The following is an 18,243-nucleotide window of genomic DNA, read 5'->3' on the forward strand; positions in this document are numbered from 1 at the left end:
AACCAATCAGAGCGATCGTCATCGTGTAAAGCCATATGCTGCGTCCCAATTCGCCTGAGTTACACTACGCCATAAAAGTATGTACTCTTTTTGTGAAGAAAAGGTATTTACTTTTGAATGTGTAGCAAAAAAGTAGGCAAGCTTTGGGACATACCACTTGTCATCTTTATCGGACGGGTCTGTTGCATGCATCCTGTCACGTAAACTGCCCTGTCAATCATCTTGTCACAGTTAAAATCCTCTATTAAATCTAATTTAATTTCCTACCGTTTCAGAGAGAAATGTAGTAGCACGTTCATCTGCCAGTGGGTCTTTCATGGAGACTGTCCTCATGTGTTTGCAATTTGAATATAATAATGCATTAAACGTTGGTGCGCTTAACGGACGTCGCTCAAATGCCTCTGGGCGCAATTGGATAGACCTAAAACCAATCAGAGTGATCGTCATCGTGTAAAGCCCGCCTCAACGTTTCTGATTGGTGCCGCGATTTCGACGGATTAGAAATGGGCTTGAATGAGCTCTTTGCCAGACTACTTGCAGAGCAAATCTAAATTTGCCGGAAGTTGTCTGGGTTTTCCCAGGCTAAGCTTTAATAAGAATCAGTGTATCATTTTTACAGTGAAGTCTGTAAGTGTCCACTGGAGGCCGCTAGAGGTAATGCATTCACAGTCAGGTCATTCATGTGACTGGGTTTGAGGCTGTGAGTCCAGTAGGGCTGCAGCTATCGATTCTTTTTGTAATCCATTAATCTAGCACTTAATCGATCGATTAATCGAGTAATCGGATAAAAAAAAATAGTGTGTTTTTAAACAACCAAAACAAATAATGCATAACGAAAATGATGTGGCTGTAAAATGATCAAGCATTTGGCTTTTATTTCTCAAAAAAACAAAAAAACTAAAAACAGAGGTATTTATTCCAACTCCAACATTTGGCTCCAAAACTAAGCCTATTTATTGCAATTTTTACCCATTTAGTGTTTATAAGTGCCAGTGCCAACAATAATATAACAATACAGTTAAGTCAACTTACTGTAAAACATGTATAACATTTAAAACTATGAACACAAACTTAAATAGTAAAGGCCATTTTGCCTTAGTTTTGTCTTCTTAATACAACATTACAAAAAAAGGATTGCACCTTCTGCAAATTACCCACCGGAGAACAAAAATAAATGAAATGAATATAAAATATCAAGCCAAACAGGTACACAATGTATACAATTTATAAAAAAAATAAGTGTAGCTTTGAAAAGGGGAATGTTTTATTGCAAATATTTTGTTAAATAGAAAAAGAACAGCATTTTGTTTTTCACTTAGGCTAGTTGAAGTATATTAGCACGTTTTGTAGTATTATATTTTTTTGTTAATTGAAAATGTTCTATGCTCAATTACTTTGGTAGCCGATTATGTCTTCCCCAAAAGTACGAGTGGATATGGAGAAGCAGGCTGGGGAGTTTCATTTTTTGTTGTTGTCTGTAACTATTTGGCAGACGTGACATAGCCTACAAACAAGGTCTCGCAAAAACTGCAATACAATATTTGTTCCTCCATCACGTCCCGGTGTATACAGTGAATGCATGCTGAAATTATTGTTGCGTGGCTACATAAAGTTTAAGCATATATGCATTGCCTCAATTGGTCCGACCGACGCGTGAGAGAGACGAGGGTTTCATTTCATTTCATTTCATAACACTTTATTTGTCCCCAAGGGGCAATTATTGAGGCCATGTAGAGTCACGTAAACAATATACATAAAAACATCATACATTAAATAAATAATAACAGTGTGCACAGAGTACATATTAATAAAAATCCACTTCAAGTGGATACCTAAAAACACAACTAGTCCATACCATATATAAGAATAAATAAATACGTAATTCTATATACAGTGGGTACGGAAAGTATTCATACCCCCGGTAAATATGATCAAAAATGGCTGTAAAAAATAAATCTTTCATTCAAAAAATTTGATCTTTCGTTCCAAAAATTGGCAAAATTCTAACCTTTCATTGAAGTAAAAGAATTCAAATTGGGGGGGAAAATCACATTATGAAATAAATGTTTTTCTCCAAAACACACTGGCCACAATTATTCAGGCTTTTATGGAACTCTTTTTAGGTATTGGAATAACTGTTGAATGTTTCCATAGATGAGGGACTACACCACTGGCCATGGAGTTCTGAAACAAGGTCTGAAACAAGGTCTGAAACAAGGTCTGAAATTCTGGTGTAAAAAGAATTGAGGTCATTGGCAAGAGATGTTGAACTGCTACCTGCAACCTGAATGTGCTTACGGGCAGTGGGAGCAATATTAACTGCCGCCATATTCTTAAGACCCTGCCAGGCTGTATGGAGGTTCCCCTGAGTAAATGTTTGCTCAATCTTGTTCTTATATCTCAGTTTAGTAGATTTAATAGCACGTTTAACCTCTCTGTTAACTTCCTTATTTTCATACTCGGAGCCAGTGTAAAAAACTCTCTTTTTCTTATTTAACATTTCCTTGAGTTTTTTGGTTACCCAGGGCTTGTTATTGGGAAAGATGGTAACCGTCTTGGTGGGAATGATGTTATCCACACAAAAGGAGATGTATGATGTCACTATGTCCCCTTGCTCATTAATATCACTTGATGGAACTATGAGCATATTCCAATCAGTTATTTCAAAGCATCCCTTTAATCTATCAATGCTATCATTAGTCCATTGTTTAATAACCTTTACAACCTTCTCTGTCCTCCTAATAACTGGTAAATAGGCTGGTGCAAGTAATACAGAGTAATAATCAAAAGAGCCAAGTGGTGGGAGAGCAATAGATCTATATGCACCTAAAATTGAGCCATAGCATTTATCTAATATTTTCCCCAGACGAGTAGTACATGTAACATACTGTTGGAAACCTTTCAAGGGTTTTTCTACCTCACAGTGATTAAAATCACCCAGAATGAATTTGGGAGAATCTGGAGATATTAATTCCAGTCTGTCTAAGGTGTTCTTAATATGCTCTATGGCTGTGGCAGCATTTGCTCTCGGGTGTATTTAAACCAATATGAAAAAAAGCTGTGGAAATTCCCTGGGCAAATAAAAAGGGCGTAAAGATACAGCCAAAAGTTCAATGTCAGGGGTACACAACTTCTCCCTTACAACAATCGTTGAGCACCAGCATGCATTCACATAAAAACAAACACCGCCGCCAAGCTGTTTACCCGTAGACTCACTGTCCCGGTCAAGTCTCAAGGGAGTTCCAAAGTTACCTTCTTGTTTTGAGAAGAATCCCTCTGGGTAGACCTCTTACATGTTATTTCCTCTGGAATTCTTTCTGTAACAATAGCCTGGTGAGGGTGGAATTGCAGCTGCAGCAGAAGGGTGAGTGCGTGCGTGCGTGCGTGCGTGCGTGTGTGTGTGTGTGTGTGTGTGTGTGTGAAGGGGTTCTTTTTTTAGGCTATACTCTCTTGCAATTGAACGTGAATACGTTTACTACTTAAAAACATCAAAGCTAAACATCATATCTAGTCAAACCGCATCACGACATCACTACAAATACAGTATGGGATTAAAATCAGCGAACATCAATAGGCTTAGGCACGGGCGGAAATATTGGCGCTGGGTCAAAAAAAATGCGGGGGACAGAATCGTTGTTTCAGCGACGCTGAAAGGAAGCGATCCCAAACTTTAGACATTCTCTGCCGTTTATGGACATCTGTACTCTCCGCCATCATGCCAACTAAATTCAAAATGTATCACGCACTATATGGTGTGCTAACTGAACACTGAACAACGGTCCGTGTGAAATCAGATCCCTGCGTGTATAGTGCACGTCATAGGAATTTAACGAGGCTTCGAGGCAGAGTTTTTGCCTTGAGGAATTTTTGTAATCAAGTTAATCGAGTAACTCGATGAATCATTTCAGCCCTAGAGTCCAGGAACCTGTACAGCTGATCAACAGTTTGCTCTTGCCTGATTTCTCTCATCTCAGAAGCTCAGGGACATATGCAAGTTAACTCAGGTTGTGGAATCCTGCTGCTGTTCACTCTGCAACATTATTTAGTTATGTAATTCTGTTTTCATGATGTTTTCATGAAGTTACTTTGTCTTATGTCCACACATTTGTGTGCTGTTTTAGTTCAGAGATCTTCAAGCTAGCGGCTAATTCAGAAAAGCAGCGAGTCTAAAGTTTAGGCGAGAGCGGAGCGAGGTGTGTATTATTTGTATAAGAGATGGAAAGGCTTTAAGGATGTAAAATGTCTATATTGACTGTTACTGGAAATTGTTTTGTTGTGTATCTTGTACCGGGAAAGCTGCATGCGTTAAGTGAGCAAATTATTGTTTTATGTGTTGTTATTTTAAATAACTTTAAAGGTCATTTGATGTGCATTGCACATATACACATGCATGATGATGCACTATAAAAGAGGTGACTCGGATTTATTTGTAAATTTGCCAAAGGTTCATAACCAGCTATTTGTGTGTTTACTTCTAGTTTTCACAGTGCTCATGCTGATTCTAGAAGAATAAAAAACGATTGCACCCGTTAGAGACTCTCTGCCATTATTAAAGAGCCAAGGGCTGCTACAAAGTCTATGTAGTGTTTTACGTTTATATTTGTTCATTTAATTTCTTTCTTGCTACTGTTAAATACATCTACTGTAGCTGAAAAAATAGAGCACTGTCTATTTCATTTGTATATTATGTTGTGTATATAATGTGTACCTTTGTTCTTATTTTTTAACAACAAAAAAATATTTTAAAAAAATAGGCCACTTTGGCCTAAATGTTTGCCATTCTTTTTATTTTATATTTAGTTACATTGTAAGGCTTTGTTAAAAAAAAAGAAGGAACATTAGTTTGGCTGTAATGCTCAGTCACTTCAAAATGGTAAATCCAACAAGAAAAATAATCGTGATAAAATCGAAAAATTTCCCTGAAAAAAATCGTGATATGATATTTTTGGCATATCGCCCACCCCTAATATAAAGGTGAAACAATGATAAGTAGTTATTAATTTAGGGGCCGCTTACACGACACCGTTCTAACAGAAAACCCTTAATGAGCAAACCCTGAAATAGGTTCCAATCTGCAAGCGTTAAAAAAAAAAAAAAAAAACATCATCTCCATGTGAACTTCAAAAACATGAATCTGTGCAAACACTGACGGCGTGCACATGCGTATTACATGTCTAGTCTGTGGGTATGTGTGTTTGAATACACATGTGCGCAGGCGTGTGTCTTTCTATACAAACTGACCTCAACAAATTACTTGTCATTGATAGAATTAGACTGACTGACTGATAAATTATGCTTCTAATTCAAAAGTGTCATACTATAAGCATATCTTTTATAGAAATGATATACCTGAGATTAGGCCGTTTGTCTCCACTCTTAAACATTATTGGCGGATCCATAGACTGGTTACTCTTCATAGACACACAGCTGGACTCTGGGTTTGAGCTCTTCTGATGGACTGAACTGGAACAGAGAACAGATTCAGTTTAATCCTTTAAATTACTGCGTTAATTCTTTATGATAGGAACCATATTAATATAAACACATTCATTTTTCATCAAAAAGCACTTTGAAGAAACTTTATGATCTTTTTATTTAATATTTCATGTTAGTTTCAAAACAAAAACACAGGCAAAATTAGGCAAACAAAATATTTTTTTCTGTAAACTTTCTTTGATATGTGTGTCTGTGGGGTGGGTAACTCTTTTTCTGTGATAACACAATATTTAACAGTGTTTGTTGAAAGTACCTGCATACTGGAGAAAAATCTCCATCTCTGGATCCTTGTGAATCAGCCATGATGAAGCTGCAGGAGAATCTGATGAGTTTGATCTCCTCCACTGACTCTGAATGAAGAAACATTCACACACTATATTAAATAATTAAATTAAACAACCTTCATAATTTAGCTGATCATATCTGGAGTGTGGAGAAGAAGGATCATGTAACTTCGTTAACTCAAGTTCATTGGGCCTTTTCACACACACACACACACACACACACACACACACACACACACACACAAGTCGACCGTTTGATTTAGAATTTTATGAAAAATAACGGACACCGAAAAACGCTGATTGAACATGTTCGAGAGAAAGAAAACAAACCCGACCCGACCCACATCGACAGACACTGATCCGATAAATAAACGTTTTTCTGTGAGGTGTGATTCGGCCTATATTTACACATATGCTGTTAAACTCCTGAAGAATCACAAACATCACGGAACAAAAAATAAACCTTGAAGTGAAAGAAACCCTTTATTAAAGATTGTATATCAAACAAACGATCACGTAAAATGTCCTCCAGATTCATATTAATATAAGAAAGTCACACATGAACACTCACCTTGATCAAACTTTTACAAGATACAGGATCTCAAATCCTCCAGCTTTAACATTATAAAGATACACGGAAATTCCTTCTTAAACGCTGATAAACTTCGATGCTCTGTTTTCCCCTCGTATTCGTATTCTTCCAGCTCAAAATGGCAACAGGAAAACGTCTCAGGTTACGACTGTAACCTATGTTCCCTGAGAACAGGGAACGAGACACTACGTCAGAATGACGCTATGGGGAACGCCTCAGGCGTGACAGGTGTCTGAAATAAATATCAACTCACGTCAATTATGTTGACCGGCGACAGCCCGTGAATCATCAGCTTGATTGATTAACGCGCAACCTGGATGTATAAAGGGAAGCCTTGCATACATGACAACATCCTATCGTCTGAAGGGACTGTTGCAGGCAGGCCCCGAGGCATGGCAGGAAGACGTAGTGTCTCGTTCCCTGTTCTCAGGGAACATAGGTTACAGTCGTAACCTGAGACGTTCCCTTTCGAAAGGGAACTCACACTACGTCAGAATGACGCTATGGGGAACGATATACCAACGCCACCATGCTGAGGGGAGTGCATGCCCAAAGGCAGTGACAACTGTCCAAACCAGTAATTCAGAAAACACTGGAACCACTCACCCTTAGGTCACATCGGGCTGTCAGTGACAGCACTCCCTACCGGTCATCACCCAAGCTAATGAACCAAGAAACCGCCAGAACATAGTTAATGGGGGGTATATCTGGGCCAGCTCAAAGGCTTAGGACCACAGCTTCCAAAAGAAGGGGTCCCTTCTAGGGAGTGTGGCTAGGGGGCCCAAGGGACTCCCAGCCAGTCACTATTCAGGGGAGCGTGCCACCTGAAATACCACCAGGCAGGCCTGACCTGGTGTCACTACATAAGACACTAGAGTCTGGCCACTTCCTGTCTGTCTGAAGACAGAGCCTCTGGACACTTGCCTTAAGAAGGCATCCAACCCGAGGGACTGCAAAACAGGCAGTGAACCACTCAGCCCGGATCTCAGAGACGGGAAACCCTGGAGAGTATGACTCAGCATAGTGCTTTACAACCCTTGCCAGCGAGGGGAGTCTCTCTACTCGATCCATGGATCTACCCAGTGTTTGTGTCTCAAAACACTGAGGAGGCCTGTGAGGGCCTAAAGGGAGCTACCTCCAGGAAGGCCTGGTAGGACCTCTAACCTGGCGACCACAACATGGGGGAGCTTGTATTCAACCACAATATGTGGGAGCTTACCTTCAGGAAGGCCGGTGAGGCCTCTGACCTGGCAACCACAACATGTGGGAGCTCATATTAGGAAGGCCAGTGAGGCTTCTAACCTGGCGACCACAGCATGTGGGAGCTCCTATCAGGAAGGCCGGTGAGGCCTCTAACCTGGCGACCACAACATGTGGGAGCTCATATCAGGAAGGCCGGTGAGGCCTCTAACCTGGTGACCACAGCATGTGGGAGCTCCTATCAGGAAGGCCGGTGAGGCCCGAAACCTGACATGTGAAAACTCCTAACCAAGAAGGCCTGGTGAGGCCTATAACCTGGCGACTACAGTATGTGGGAGCTCATGTACAACCACAGTATGAGGGAGCTCACATTCAGGAAGGCCGGCGAGGCCCGAAACCTGACATGTGAAAAACTCCTAACCAAGAAGGCCTGGTGAGGCCTATAACCTGGCGACTACAGTATGTGGGAGCTCATAACCAGGAAGGCCGGATGAGGCCTGTAACCTGATGACCACAGTATGTGGGAGCTCACATTCAGGAAGGCCGGGTGAGGCCTGCAACCTGACATGTAGAAGCCCATCACCAGGAAGGCCGGTGAGGCCTGTAACCTGGCGCCACAGTATGTGGGAGCTCATAACCAGGAAGGCCTGGCGAGGCCTGTAACGTGGCGACCACCGTGTATGGGAGCTCATATTCAGGAAGGCCTAGAAAGGCCTGTAACCTGATATCCTAGTATGTGGGAGCTCATAACCAGGAAGGCCGGATGAGGCCTGTAACCTGGCGACCACAGTATGTGGGAGCTCATAACTAGAAAGGCCTGATGAGGCCTGTAACCTGATTACCACAGTATGTGGGAGCTCACATTCAGGAAGGCCGGTGAGGCCTGTAACCTGACATGTGGAAGCTCATAACCAGGAAGGCCTGGTGAGGCCTATAACCTGGCAACTACAGTATGTGGGAGCTCATTTTCAAGAAGGCCTGGTGAGGCCTCTGACCTGATAACCACAGTATGTGGGAGCTCATATTCAACCACAGTATGTGGGAGCTCAAACTCAGGAAGGCCTGGTGAGGCCTATGACCTGATAACCACAGTATGTGGGAGCTCATATTCAAGAAGGCTTGGTGAAGCCTATAACTTGATAACCACAGAATGTGGGAGCTCATATCACAGTATGTGGGAGCTCATATTCAAGAAGGCCTGGTGAGGCCTATAACTTGATAACCACAGAATGTGGGAGCTCATATTCAACCACAGTATGTGGGAGCTCATTTTCAGGAAGGCCTAGTGAGGCCTATGACCTGATAACCACATTATATGGGAGCTATATTCAAGAAGGCCTGGAGCGGCCTATAACTTGATAACCACAGTATGTGGGAGCTCATATTCAGGAAGGCCTAGTGAGGCCTACGACCTGATAACCATAATATGTGGGAGCTCATTTAACCATAGTATGTGGAAGCTCATATTCAGGAAGGCCTAGTGAGGCCTATAACCTGATAACCACATTACTCCTTGACAGTCAATTCCTGGGAGCTCACCTCAGGGAGGCCCAAGCACTGTCCGGTTGCAAAATGGGGACTGTCTGGTCAAGGAGGCCTGTTAAGACCTACTACCTGACCATCGAAAAAATCTTTAGATTTACTCCCATAACATTTTGCCCCAGACTCTAAAACAGGAGATGTGGTCTGAAAAGAAACAGAAATATGTTAATTTCACATTTTACAAAAAGACCAGAATTACACCTGCTCTTTTTGTTCACTGCTCATTTTTCAATTAAAATGCAGCCAAAAACACTGGGTAACGCGATCTGGATGATAGGCTGAATTACTAAATATCTAACTTCTTAAAAGTCAGATAATATTCCATCATTTTAATTCATAGAATTAAATGCAGCCATACTCACCAGACAATACTGTTTTAACATTTATACGTTCTCGTAATCTACACACTGCCTCGGCAAGCGCGAGAAAAGAGCCGTTAAAAAATATTTGGCTTTCATCCCTCGAGAAGAAAGTCAACAGTTGCGAGGTTGAAACATCCGACAGCGCACGGATTTTTTCTTTCTCACGCGCGCCGAGATATTTCTTAATGAACACTGCCAGCACCCTCAGGAACTGACTGTGAACGCCTCGTACCCAAACAGTATTGTTTCACAGATCGCACGCACCACAGCTCAGATGCTGAACCCTCCTCCCTCGAGAAAAGGGTCCGCGAAAGCGGAGCATTTTTAAATAAAAAACGCTCACAGTTTGCACAAGAGGCTCTCTCGAGAGCCTCCCGCGCGCTTCAGCGATATTCTCAATACAGACAAACAGTCCCTGAAGACGAAAAGATGTTGTTATGTATGCAAGGCTTCCCTTTATACATCCAGGTTGCGCGTTAATCAATCAAGCTGATGATTCACGGGCTGTCGCCGGTCAACATAATTGACGTGAGTTGATATTTATTTCAGACACCTGTCACGCCTGAGGCGTTCCCCATAGCGTCATTCTGACGTAGTGTAGAGTTCCCTTTCGAAAGGGAACGTACTTTCACTTTCCATGTGTGACAAGAGAGAGAGAAACAGACGCGCGTTCACGAGAGCACCACGGCGCATGCGTGTGAGAGCATATTAACGCTTAAAGGTGCCTTGTGTCAAAAAAAATAAATTCATACTCCACATTCCATACCAGATGGGGGCAGTATACCTCCAGAAAGTGAGTTGGTCTACTCTAGAGTATGAATATGACATCTTCAAGCTACTCCCCTTCACCTTTACCAGTGAATATGTTCATATTCGTTTTGTTCATATTACATTTTTATTGTTAGTTTGAATTACATTCATTTGACAGACAGCATTCGCTGATGTTGACCAAGCTAGCGCCAACGTAACCAGAGCTGCCAACTCTCACGCATTCACCGTGAGACACACGCAATTGACACTTTTCACACGCTCTCGCGCCACACATCAATTTTCTCACGCACAGAAAAATCGCGAAGCAAAGAGGACACGGATACCGACATGTCATGATTCTGCCTTCATGTCCTAGATCTTTCTTGTTTTGAGGCAGGATCATGACAGACCCATGTTTTGTGTACAAGCACATGGCCATTTGTTTGGGCCATGTGCTTGTGTTGTCTCGTTCTCTGCCCCGCCCCCTTGTTATCCTCGTTTTGTCTTGATTGCTTTACCCATCATCACCTGTGTTCCTGATTAGTTTGCTCCCTATTTAATCCCCTCATGTTTTCTGTCCTGTGTCGGTACATTATCTAACTTAGCCTGTTATTCCTTGTGAGATGTTGCTTGTTTAAGACTGTGAGTACTTTGTCAGTGACCTGTTAAATCAGTTTTGTGAGTTCGTTTCCCGTCATCGTCTAGTCAGAGTTTAGTCATTGTTTGTTATCTTGTCTTAGTCAGAGTTACCTGTCCTCAGTTCTGTTTTGCCCCCTCGTGGGTTTTGTTTTCTGTTTTTGTGTTTAAATAAACCTTGAGTGTCTGCACCTCGTCTGCTTTTGGGTTCATCTCCTCCACATCCCATGACACCGACAGACTAGACAGAGCAGGTTAGTTATGATATAAAACAAGTAATAAAAACTCAGTGAGTGTTTTAGCGCAATTTTCTGACGTCATGGGATCACAACACTAAGAGATAGTAAATATTTGTATGTTTTTTTTTTTTTTTTTTTTTTTGTGCGTTCCCGAGATTAGACCTTCCTTAACATAATGCCGAAAACCCGAAGTCTCTAGGTGGTCTGGTTGAGGAGGAGATAGAAGTGCAAGATTGGTGCGCACAGACAGAACAGAAATCATGAGTTAACAATCGCAATTTTGTCCGTTGGAAAATTGCGCTAAAAATCTCAGCTCTCAGATTCTGTCAATTTTATTACGCAATTCAAACAATAAATACCGTTTTGGCGCTTGTAAATGTTACACGACAGATCCCTAGCGCACGTGAACCGATCATCTCTACTAATAGTAAAAAAACACGAACACTGTTGAAAGATACAGTAGGCTACAACTTACCAAAATGTATTCCTCATACATAATATCGACCAATCAGTGTTTTTTATCAGTGAAGAGGTCAATAACACAGTTGGAGAACAATTATGTCAGATTTACCTCAGGAAAGCCATTTAATAAACATAATATAGGTCACGTAGTTGGCAAGAAAAAAAAGAGCTATAGAGATTGTGCTATATATGTGTACTATTACAATACTATATTTATGTACGTTATATATACGTTTATCGAACAGCCTTCGATACATTTCTATGTTATAACTTCCCGAAAAAACTACACAAACATATAAAACAAACTTCTAACGAAATACTAACAGCATCTTACTTACCAATCCAAAAGAAATGTTGCAAGTTCGGAGTCGAACCTCATTTCTTTCATGTCCATTAGTTGTCTCCAGCGATGGAAAGCAGTGCCAATGTTTACTCTGGTTCTGTTCCTTTTTTTATCAGATTTTATTTGAATGTAGTAGTGGGCAGTAGGCTACTTTCCACACGATTGACATCAGGTTCAAGTACGCCCACAAGCCGTGCGAGTTATTCGTGTATTGCATGTTTGACTGGTGGTTATGTTGCCCGCATACCGCCTCCCATGGCCGAAACTGGTATTACGACACCTGTTGGGCCGTGGCTAGTAATGCTAATGCTAATTCAGGTTGATATCTCTGCAGCACTATAACTTGTCATTTTTTTAATGACATCATCGCCCTTATTTCTTCTCATTCTTTTGATGCATATAGCTCATTTTTTTGATATTTTTACCTCAATTCTGACACATGGCACCTTTAAAGGTGCTATAAGCGATCTCGGTCAATAATAACCAACTGCAGAACCGCAGAACCATACGTCATAGCAGTGTGAGGACGACAGCGCCAGCCTAACAGTCTGATGCCGGAAGTGGGCGGGGTAAAAGCATCTAAGGGGTGGAGATGGGTAGGTTTAGGGGTAGGTTTAGGGATCAGGGGGTGGAGATGGGTAGGTTTAGGTATGGTATATGTAAGGTGGATATGTATGGTATCCACTTCCGGCACCAGACTGTTGGGCTGGCGCTGTCGTCCTCACACTGCTATGACGTATGGTTCTGCGGTTCTGCAGTCAGACCTATCTCATCTCGGTTGGCGTAACCTCTTGTTGATGTTTGAAATATTATGAAACAAAATGGAGGCTAGCTTGACCCTCCCTCCTCCTCATCCGCGCACTAACCCCCCAAACCCCAAACCCACATCATTCTTGTCGGTTATTGGCTGGAACAGTTTGTTATGTTTCGTGCTGCGGGTCGCTCTGTTTGCTGCTCAGTTTGTTTTTGCTGCAGTTTGTGGAGCCTGGGCTGTCTGCAGAGACTGTTTTTTTTTACAGTGTGTTCAGGGGACAGGCAGCTAGCGGATAGTGAGGAGATGTTTGCGGTATGTGAAAAAAAAATGTTTTGGCCTAAAAAACGTGTGAGATCGCTTATAGCACCTTTAATATTTGGTAAATAAAGTGGTTATTTTTATTAATATTTTTTTTGCAAAAGCACTCGCGTCGCTTTTTTTGGTCTTTTTATTATTTTTTGTGCTTTTGTTTATTCTTCAATTTGGTCATTCTTTTGGTCTTCTGTATTTATTTATTTTTGTTAGTTTTTTGACCATTCTTGAATTTATTCTGGTCTTTTTCAGTTTGTTTTTATCTGTGTAATTTATCATGTTTTTTTGTTTTATTTGTTAATCCTTGCCTTCATTTGTTCAGTTTTGTCTTTCATTTATCTTTCTGCAGAACGCAGAGTTCCTGATAATAAATCATAAAGAGGACTTTGTTTGATCACATGATATGAAATAAGTTGGAAATCATCCAATCATGTTTATAATTACATTTAGTCATTTAGCAGATGATTTTTTCAAAGTGATCTACAACAATGCAATGTGACATAAACCTGAAAGAATCAGATCAATTAAAACCATACAGTAAAAACATTGTACATTTTTTAACATTTTTAATATAAAAAAATGTATGCACTGATAACTTATTTTAATTTCCCAGATAGCAAGGAATCATTGAAACAATGTTGAGTCGATGTTGATTCATCAACACTAACTGCATTGAATTAAAGTTACAAAGTTATGTTGGTTCAATATCACTTTTGCACCCCCAATTAATGTCGAAACAATGGTGAGATTTCAACACAAAATCAACGGTAAAGCCATTAAATCAACATTACACTGTGTGTGATTCTTCCAGCCGAGTTTATCTCCAGCTCTAATTAAACACACTGAAGCTGCTAATCAAGATCATTAGGATCAATGTTGGAGATAAACTCTGCATGAAGAGGAATAAACACCATTACTATAAACTATATATCAGCTCATTTCCAGGACAATAGCATTCAAGTGACACGTTTATCTTGGAGAATAAAAGATCTTCGGTTTTTTCAGTGGATATTTCTTTAAAGCTGCAGATTCACCTTATGTAGAGCTTAATATCTTTAAATCACAGAATAGCCGTGCCAGTCACTTTCTCATAAACACAAGATGTAGTTTGTTGTGAGTGTGTTTCAGCAGGAACAGCTGAACTGAATGGAGATCAGTCACATTCATCACATGTAATAGTGATTGAGGAATATGAATGATTGGCTGATAAAGCACAGGATAGCATCAAATCCCAGCTCAGATGATCATGCTGTCGACTACAACTCAATGTAGAACCAATGTGAAAGTGAAAAAAGTGAAAGTGACACGTGATGGCCAAGTATGGTAACCCATACTTGGAATTTGACCTCTGCATTTAACCCATCCAAGTAAGTGCACACACATTAGGAGCAGAGTAGTGAGCAGAGGTGGACAGAGTACACAGAAGTACTTGTTTTTAAAAGTACTTGAGTATCAAGAGTACATTTTCTAAATATTGCATTACTACTGCCACAGTGCTTACATTTATGTACAGAAACGTCCTACATGGAGTTATGAAAAATGTTAATACCTTGGAGAATGTAAAAGGAATTGAAAGTAAAATCAAGTCACTTTCATCTTTTTACCATGTTGCTTTATTTAACATTTCTCACTTGCCCACAAGGCAATAGCACAATGGCAACGCTCTGACAAACCTCTGCTAGAGTTTTAATGGATTTTTTGCACCCACATTTGAACCTGACTGTGTTAAACACACCGCATACTCAAGAACAAAGCAAATGCTCAGCTTACATTAATGTGTAATATCAGAAAAGAACATTCAGCTAACAATTGTGTGTACATGTGAGTTTCTCTGTTTTTTCATCAATCAAATCAATAAACCTAAACCAGCAAAGAAGGCAATATAGCAATGTTCTGACACACCCCTGAACCTGACCGTGTTATACATGCAGCATATAGCAAAGAAGAGAAAATAATAATGATTAAAGAAAATCTAAATAAAAATGATTAAAGTGTTTAGGTCAGCGTACAAAGGAAAAATAAAATTCAGCTCATTTGAGTGACAGCCCCTTCCTCTCACATTGACATATAGGCAAAGGCAGGAAAAAATACTTTCAGCTGAATAACACCATTCTCACACACAATCTGTGTGTGTGTGTGTGTGTGTGTGTGTGTGTGTGTGTGTGTGTGTGTGTGTGTGTGTGTGTGTGGTACTTCAATTCAGTCAAATGTCATGAAGTCCTTGTTCAACTTGAGAAGTTGGTTCTCAAAATTCTGTAAATGAATTGATCCCCTTCTTGGGGTGAAAAGCAAACCTGTTATGCTAAAAAGCCTTTCACACGCTGCTGAAGCTGGCAGGGCTGCGTTGAGCTTTAGTGAGAGGTTACGCACAGCTGGATAGGGGGCCAGTGTATTCACTCCTTCAGCTGTAGCAGCTAGGTATCCATCAAGTTGCTTATCTCATGGGAATGCATCTACTTGACATTGGAGAAGAAGTCATCTTCATCAGAAGAGGTTGATGTGGTATCAGGAGACCGAAGACCTTCGTGTTCTGGCAGATGTTCCTTGATGTAACTAAGACCTTGATTAGAAACACAGAATCACACCAACAAACACATATTTTTGTTATTATTACTCTGTAAGTAAACAACTGCATAGAATCATTGTTGGATGTAAAGGTTTTTGGGAAAAAAAACAAAAAACATTTTCCTTACCAAGCTGTAGGACTGTGTCATTGCTGGTCCAGGAGGTTTTGAACCTTGGAACGAGAATGGCTGCTGCAATTAGCTCTGGCTCTGACATCATGCTCTCAAACCACTTCCTCAAACCTTCAAGAAGAGCATCAACAAGTGGCTTGCAAAATCTGAGTGACGGTCTGGACTTTTCAAGCTTGGTTGTGAGGGTGGTGATTGTCGGGAGCAGCCAGCCCATCTGAACGTTGACTTCTTGTAGTATGTTCAAGGACTTCGCAACTGGACTCATGGTGGTGACATATATTCCCCTAAAAAGGCTATTGTCAGCCGGACTGTACCTAATAGAAACAGAAGAAAATAAACAAACACATATTTCAACAAAATGTATACAGAACCACTGTGCAATGCTGGACATTTACTTATTTGTTTATGTACCTACAGCAGATAATGTGGTAAGCATTACTCTAACAAAATAAGAACACAATTATACATTAACATAAGCTACTTACATTGGAACATTGAGTGCAGCACAGACCGTTCTCACAGACCCCTCTCCTTGGTCTCTAATGATTCTGACCACACGTTCCACGGCCATGAAAGAGGAGTTCCATCGAGTTGAATTAGGCTGTACCAAGTGAAGCTTACAGTGTTCCTCTATAAGCTCTGCATTTTGAGGAGACCTTGATGCTTTATTCCAGAGTGCCTGACATTTAGAAAAGGCTGATCTGGACAATTTCTTGTAAGCTTCTGTCTTATTAGCCCGATCAACATCGACTGTGGAAACAAAATTTAGTAAGTGGCATGCACACGATGATGTTTCGGCAGCTGATACTGAAGCCCATCATCTTCCTCCAGAATGGCTTCCACATCCATGAATTCCACCTCCTCTTCACCATCAGATGCATCACAATCTTCTCCTACTTCTTCAATTGTGCCTTCTGCAACTAACTCTTCATTGTTATTTTCGTCCTGCTGACCAAAGACACAGAACGTTTTGACAAAATTCGACCCGTTGTCTGTTGTAGTTCTAACAACCTTTAGACTTATTTCATACTCTGCATGAATGTAGGTCAAAACAGCTGGCAAGGCATTGAATGTGTGGGAGCCCCTTAGTTGACGGCAAGCAAGGGCAGCTGAACGGCGTTCAAAACTGCAAGGATCGAGCCAGTGGGCTGTTACACCTATAAAGCTCCTTCTCCTGGCCATCCAACATTCAGTAGTGGTGGCAATGTATGGTACCTTTTTCATTTCGTTCTTGAGACGTTCTTTCATTTTAGAAATAGCTGAATCAATCTTGCGCCGCACAGTTGTGCAGGACATGACGGCACTACTCGGTTGTAATTCTACAATAAGGTCTTGGAAGGATGGTTTCTCAACCAGGGAGAAGGACTGGAGACCTTGAACGATAAAGCGGAGGATAGCCTGATCAACCGTCTTCTGAGACACCTGCTTTGTCACGGAACCACACACGGGAAACAGGAATAGATCCAAAAGCAGTAATTTATTATTCAGGGTAATCCAAAATCATAATCATCCAGGCAGGGGTCAAAATCCATAATGACCTGACCAGACCAGACCAGACCAGACCAGACCAGACCAGACCAGACCAGGAAACAGACCTCAGAAGTGGTGTGACGAATAACAACGACTCCGTGACAAACACTAACCAGACAGGGTATATATACACAGAAACTAACAATGTGATAGGGAACAGCTGAGTGCAATGAACAGTGATGAGTCCAGACAGGGATTGTGGGAAATGCAGTTCCAGAAGAATGGTGACAGGAAGGGAAAGAGACCTCTAGTGGACACCCGGGGAAACACAAACCAGACACTGTGGCCATGTCCACACTAATACGTTTTCGTTTGAAAACGCATCTTTTCTCTCCGTTTTGGCCTTCCGTCTACACTGAGACAGCGTTTTTGTTAATGAAAACGAAGCTTTTTGTAAAACGCACTCCAAAGCGGATACATTTGAAAACGCCGTTTTCGTGTTGTATTGTGGACTGTGAAACCGGAGGGATTTAAAACCGATGACGTACATTTAGTCATGTGACGCATATTGTACCAATAGATATTCATGTTTATACCAGTATTGTGCCTGTTATGTGCTATTCACTTTCACACTGTTGCTAAAAATATTCTACATTCTACTCTTCATATCACAGTCCTGCAAAGATGACAGAATGTAGGCTACTCACATTTGCTGTCCTGCGGTAATACATGAGAGCAGTCGCGTTTTAGACCAAACATATGGTGTCTGCGTGCGACCTGGACGCATCAGTGAATGGTGAGATATTTTACTGAATAAAATTATCTTGTCAGAGGATATCTTCATTAGGCCTATTTATTTTTCCATCTGAATCATATCAGTGATGTTTGGTGGGGTTTTACACATGCGCAGTAAAGGTGAATTTAGTGTTTTCAGGCGTTTTTCAAAAGTTTCTCATCCACACTGAAACGTCCGAAAACGCCTGAAAATGCTAGTGTGGACGGAGAGCGTTTATAAACGAAAACACCGTTTTCAAATGTATCCGGATTAATGTAGACGTTGACATGCCTGTCATAAGCCTGTGACATGCTTGGTCTCCATCAGCTT

General features: G+C 41.0%; 2 protein-coding genes across 5 annotated transcripts in view; one reads left to right on the forward strand and one right to left on the reverse strand.

The window, feature by feature from the left end:
• LOC311090823 (NLR family CARD domain-containing protein 3-like) overlaps positions 1-6,517 on the reverse strand; it is a 30,606-nt gene extending 24,089 nt beyond the window's left edge. For 3 of the 4 annotated variants that reach the window (XR_014607956.1, XM_084126374.1, XM_084126373.1), the window contains exons 1-3: positions 6,352-6,517; positions 5,750-5,869; positions 5,350-5,463 (exon numbers count right to left, since the gene is read on the reverse strand). Coding sequence is in view for 3 of the 4 variants with exons in the window: in XM_084126374.1 (XP_083982500.1) it covers positions 5,350-5,463; positions 5,750-5,862 (227 nt within the window). In the remaining variant the exon portion in view is untranslated. The remainder of the gene's footprint in view (positions 1-5,349; positions 5,464-5,749; positions 5,870-6,351) is intronic. The other variant, XM_084126375.1, reaches the window with a different exon arrangement.
• Positions 6,518-11,161: 4,644 nt separating this feature from the next.
• The window catches only part of LOC311090821 (NACHT, LRR and PYD domains-containing protein 3-like), a 430,276-nt gene continuing 423,194 nt past the window's right edge, over positions 11,162-18,243 (forward strand). The window contains exon 1 of the mRNA XM_084126371.1: positions 11,162-12,105. The gene's annotated coding sequence lies outside the window, so the exon portion shown is untranslated. The remainder of the gene's footprint in view (positions 12,106-18,243) is intronic.

This window comes from Abramis brama (assembly GCF_963993115.1).
Source record: "Abramis brama genome assembly, chromosome: 10".
Taxonomy (NCBI): domain Eukaryota; kingdom Metazoa; phylum Chordata; class Actinopteri; order Cypriniformes; family Leuciscidae; genus Abramis; species Abramis brama.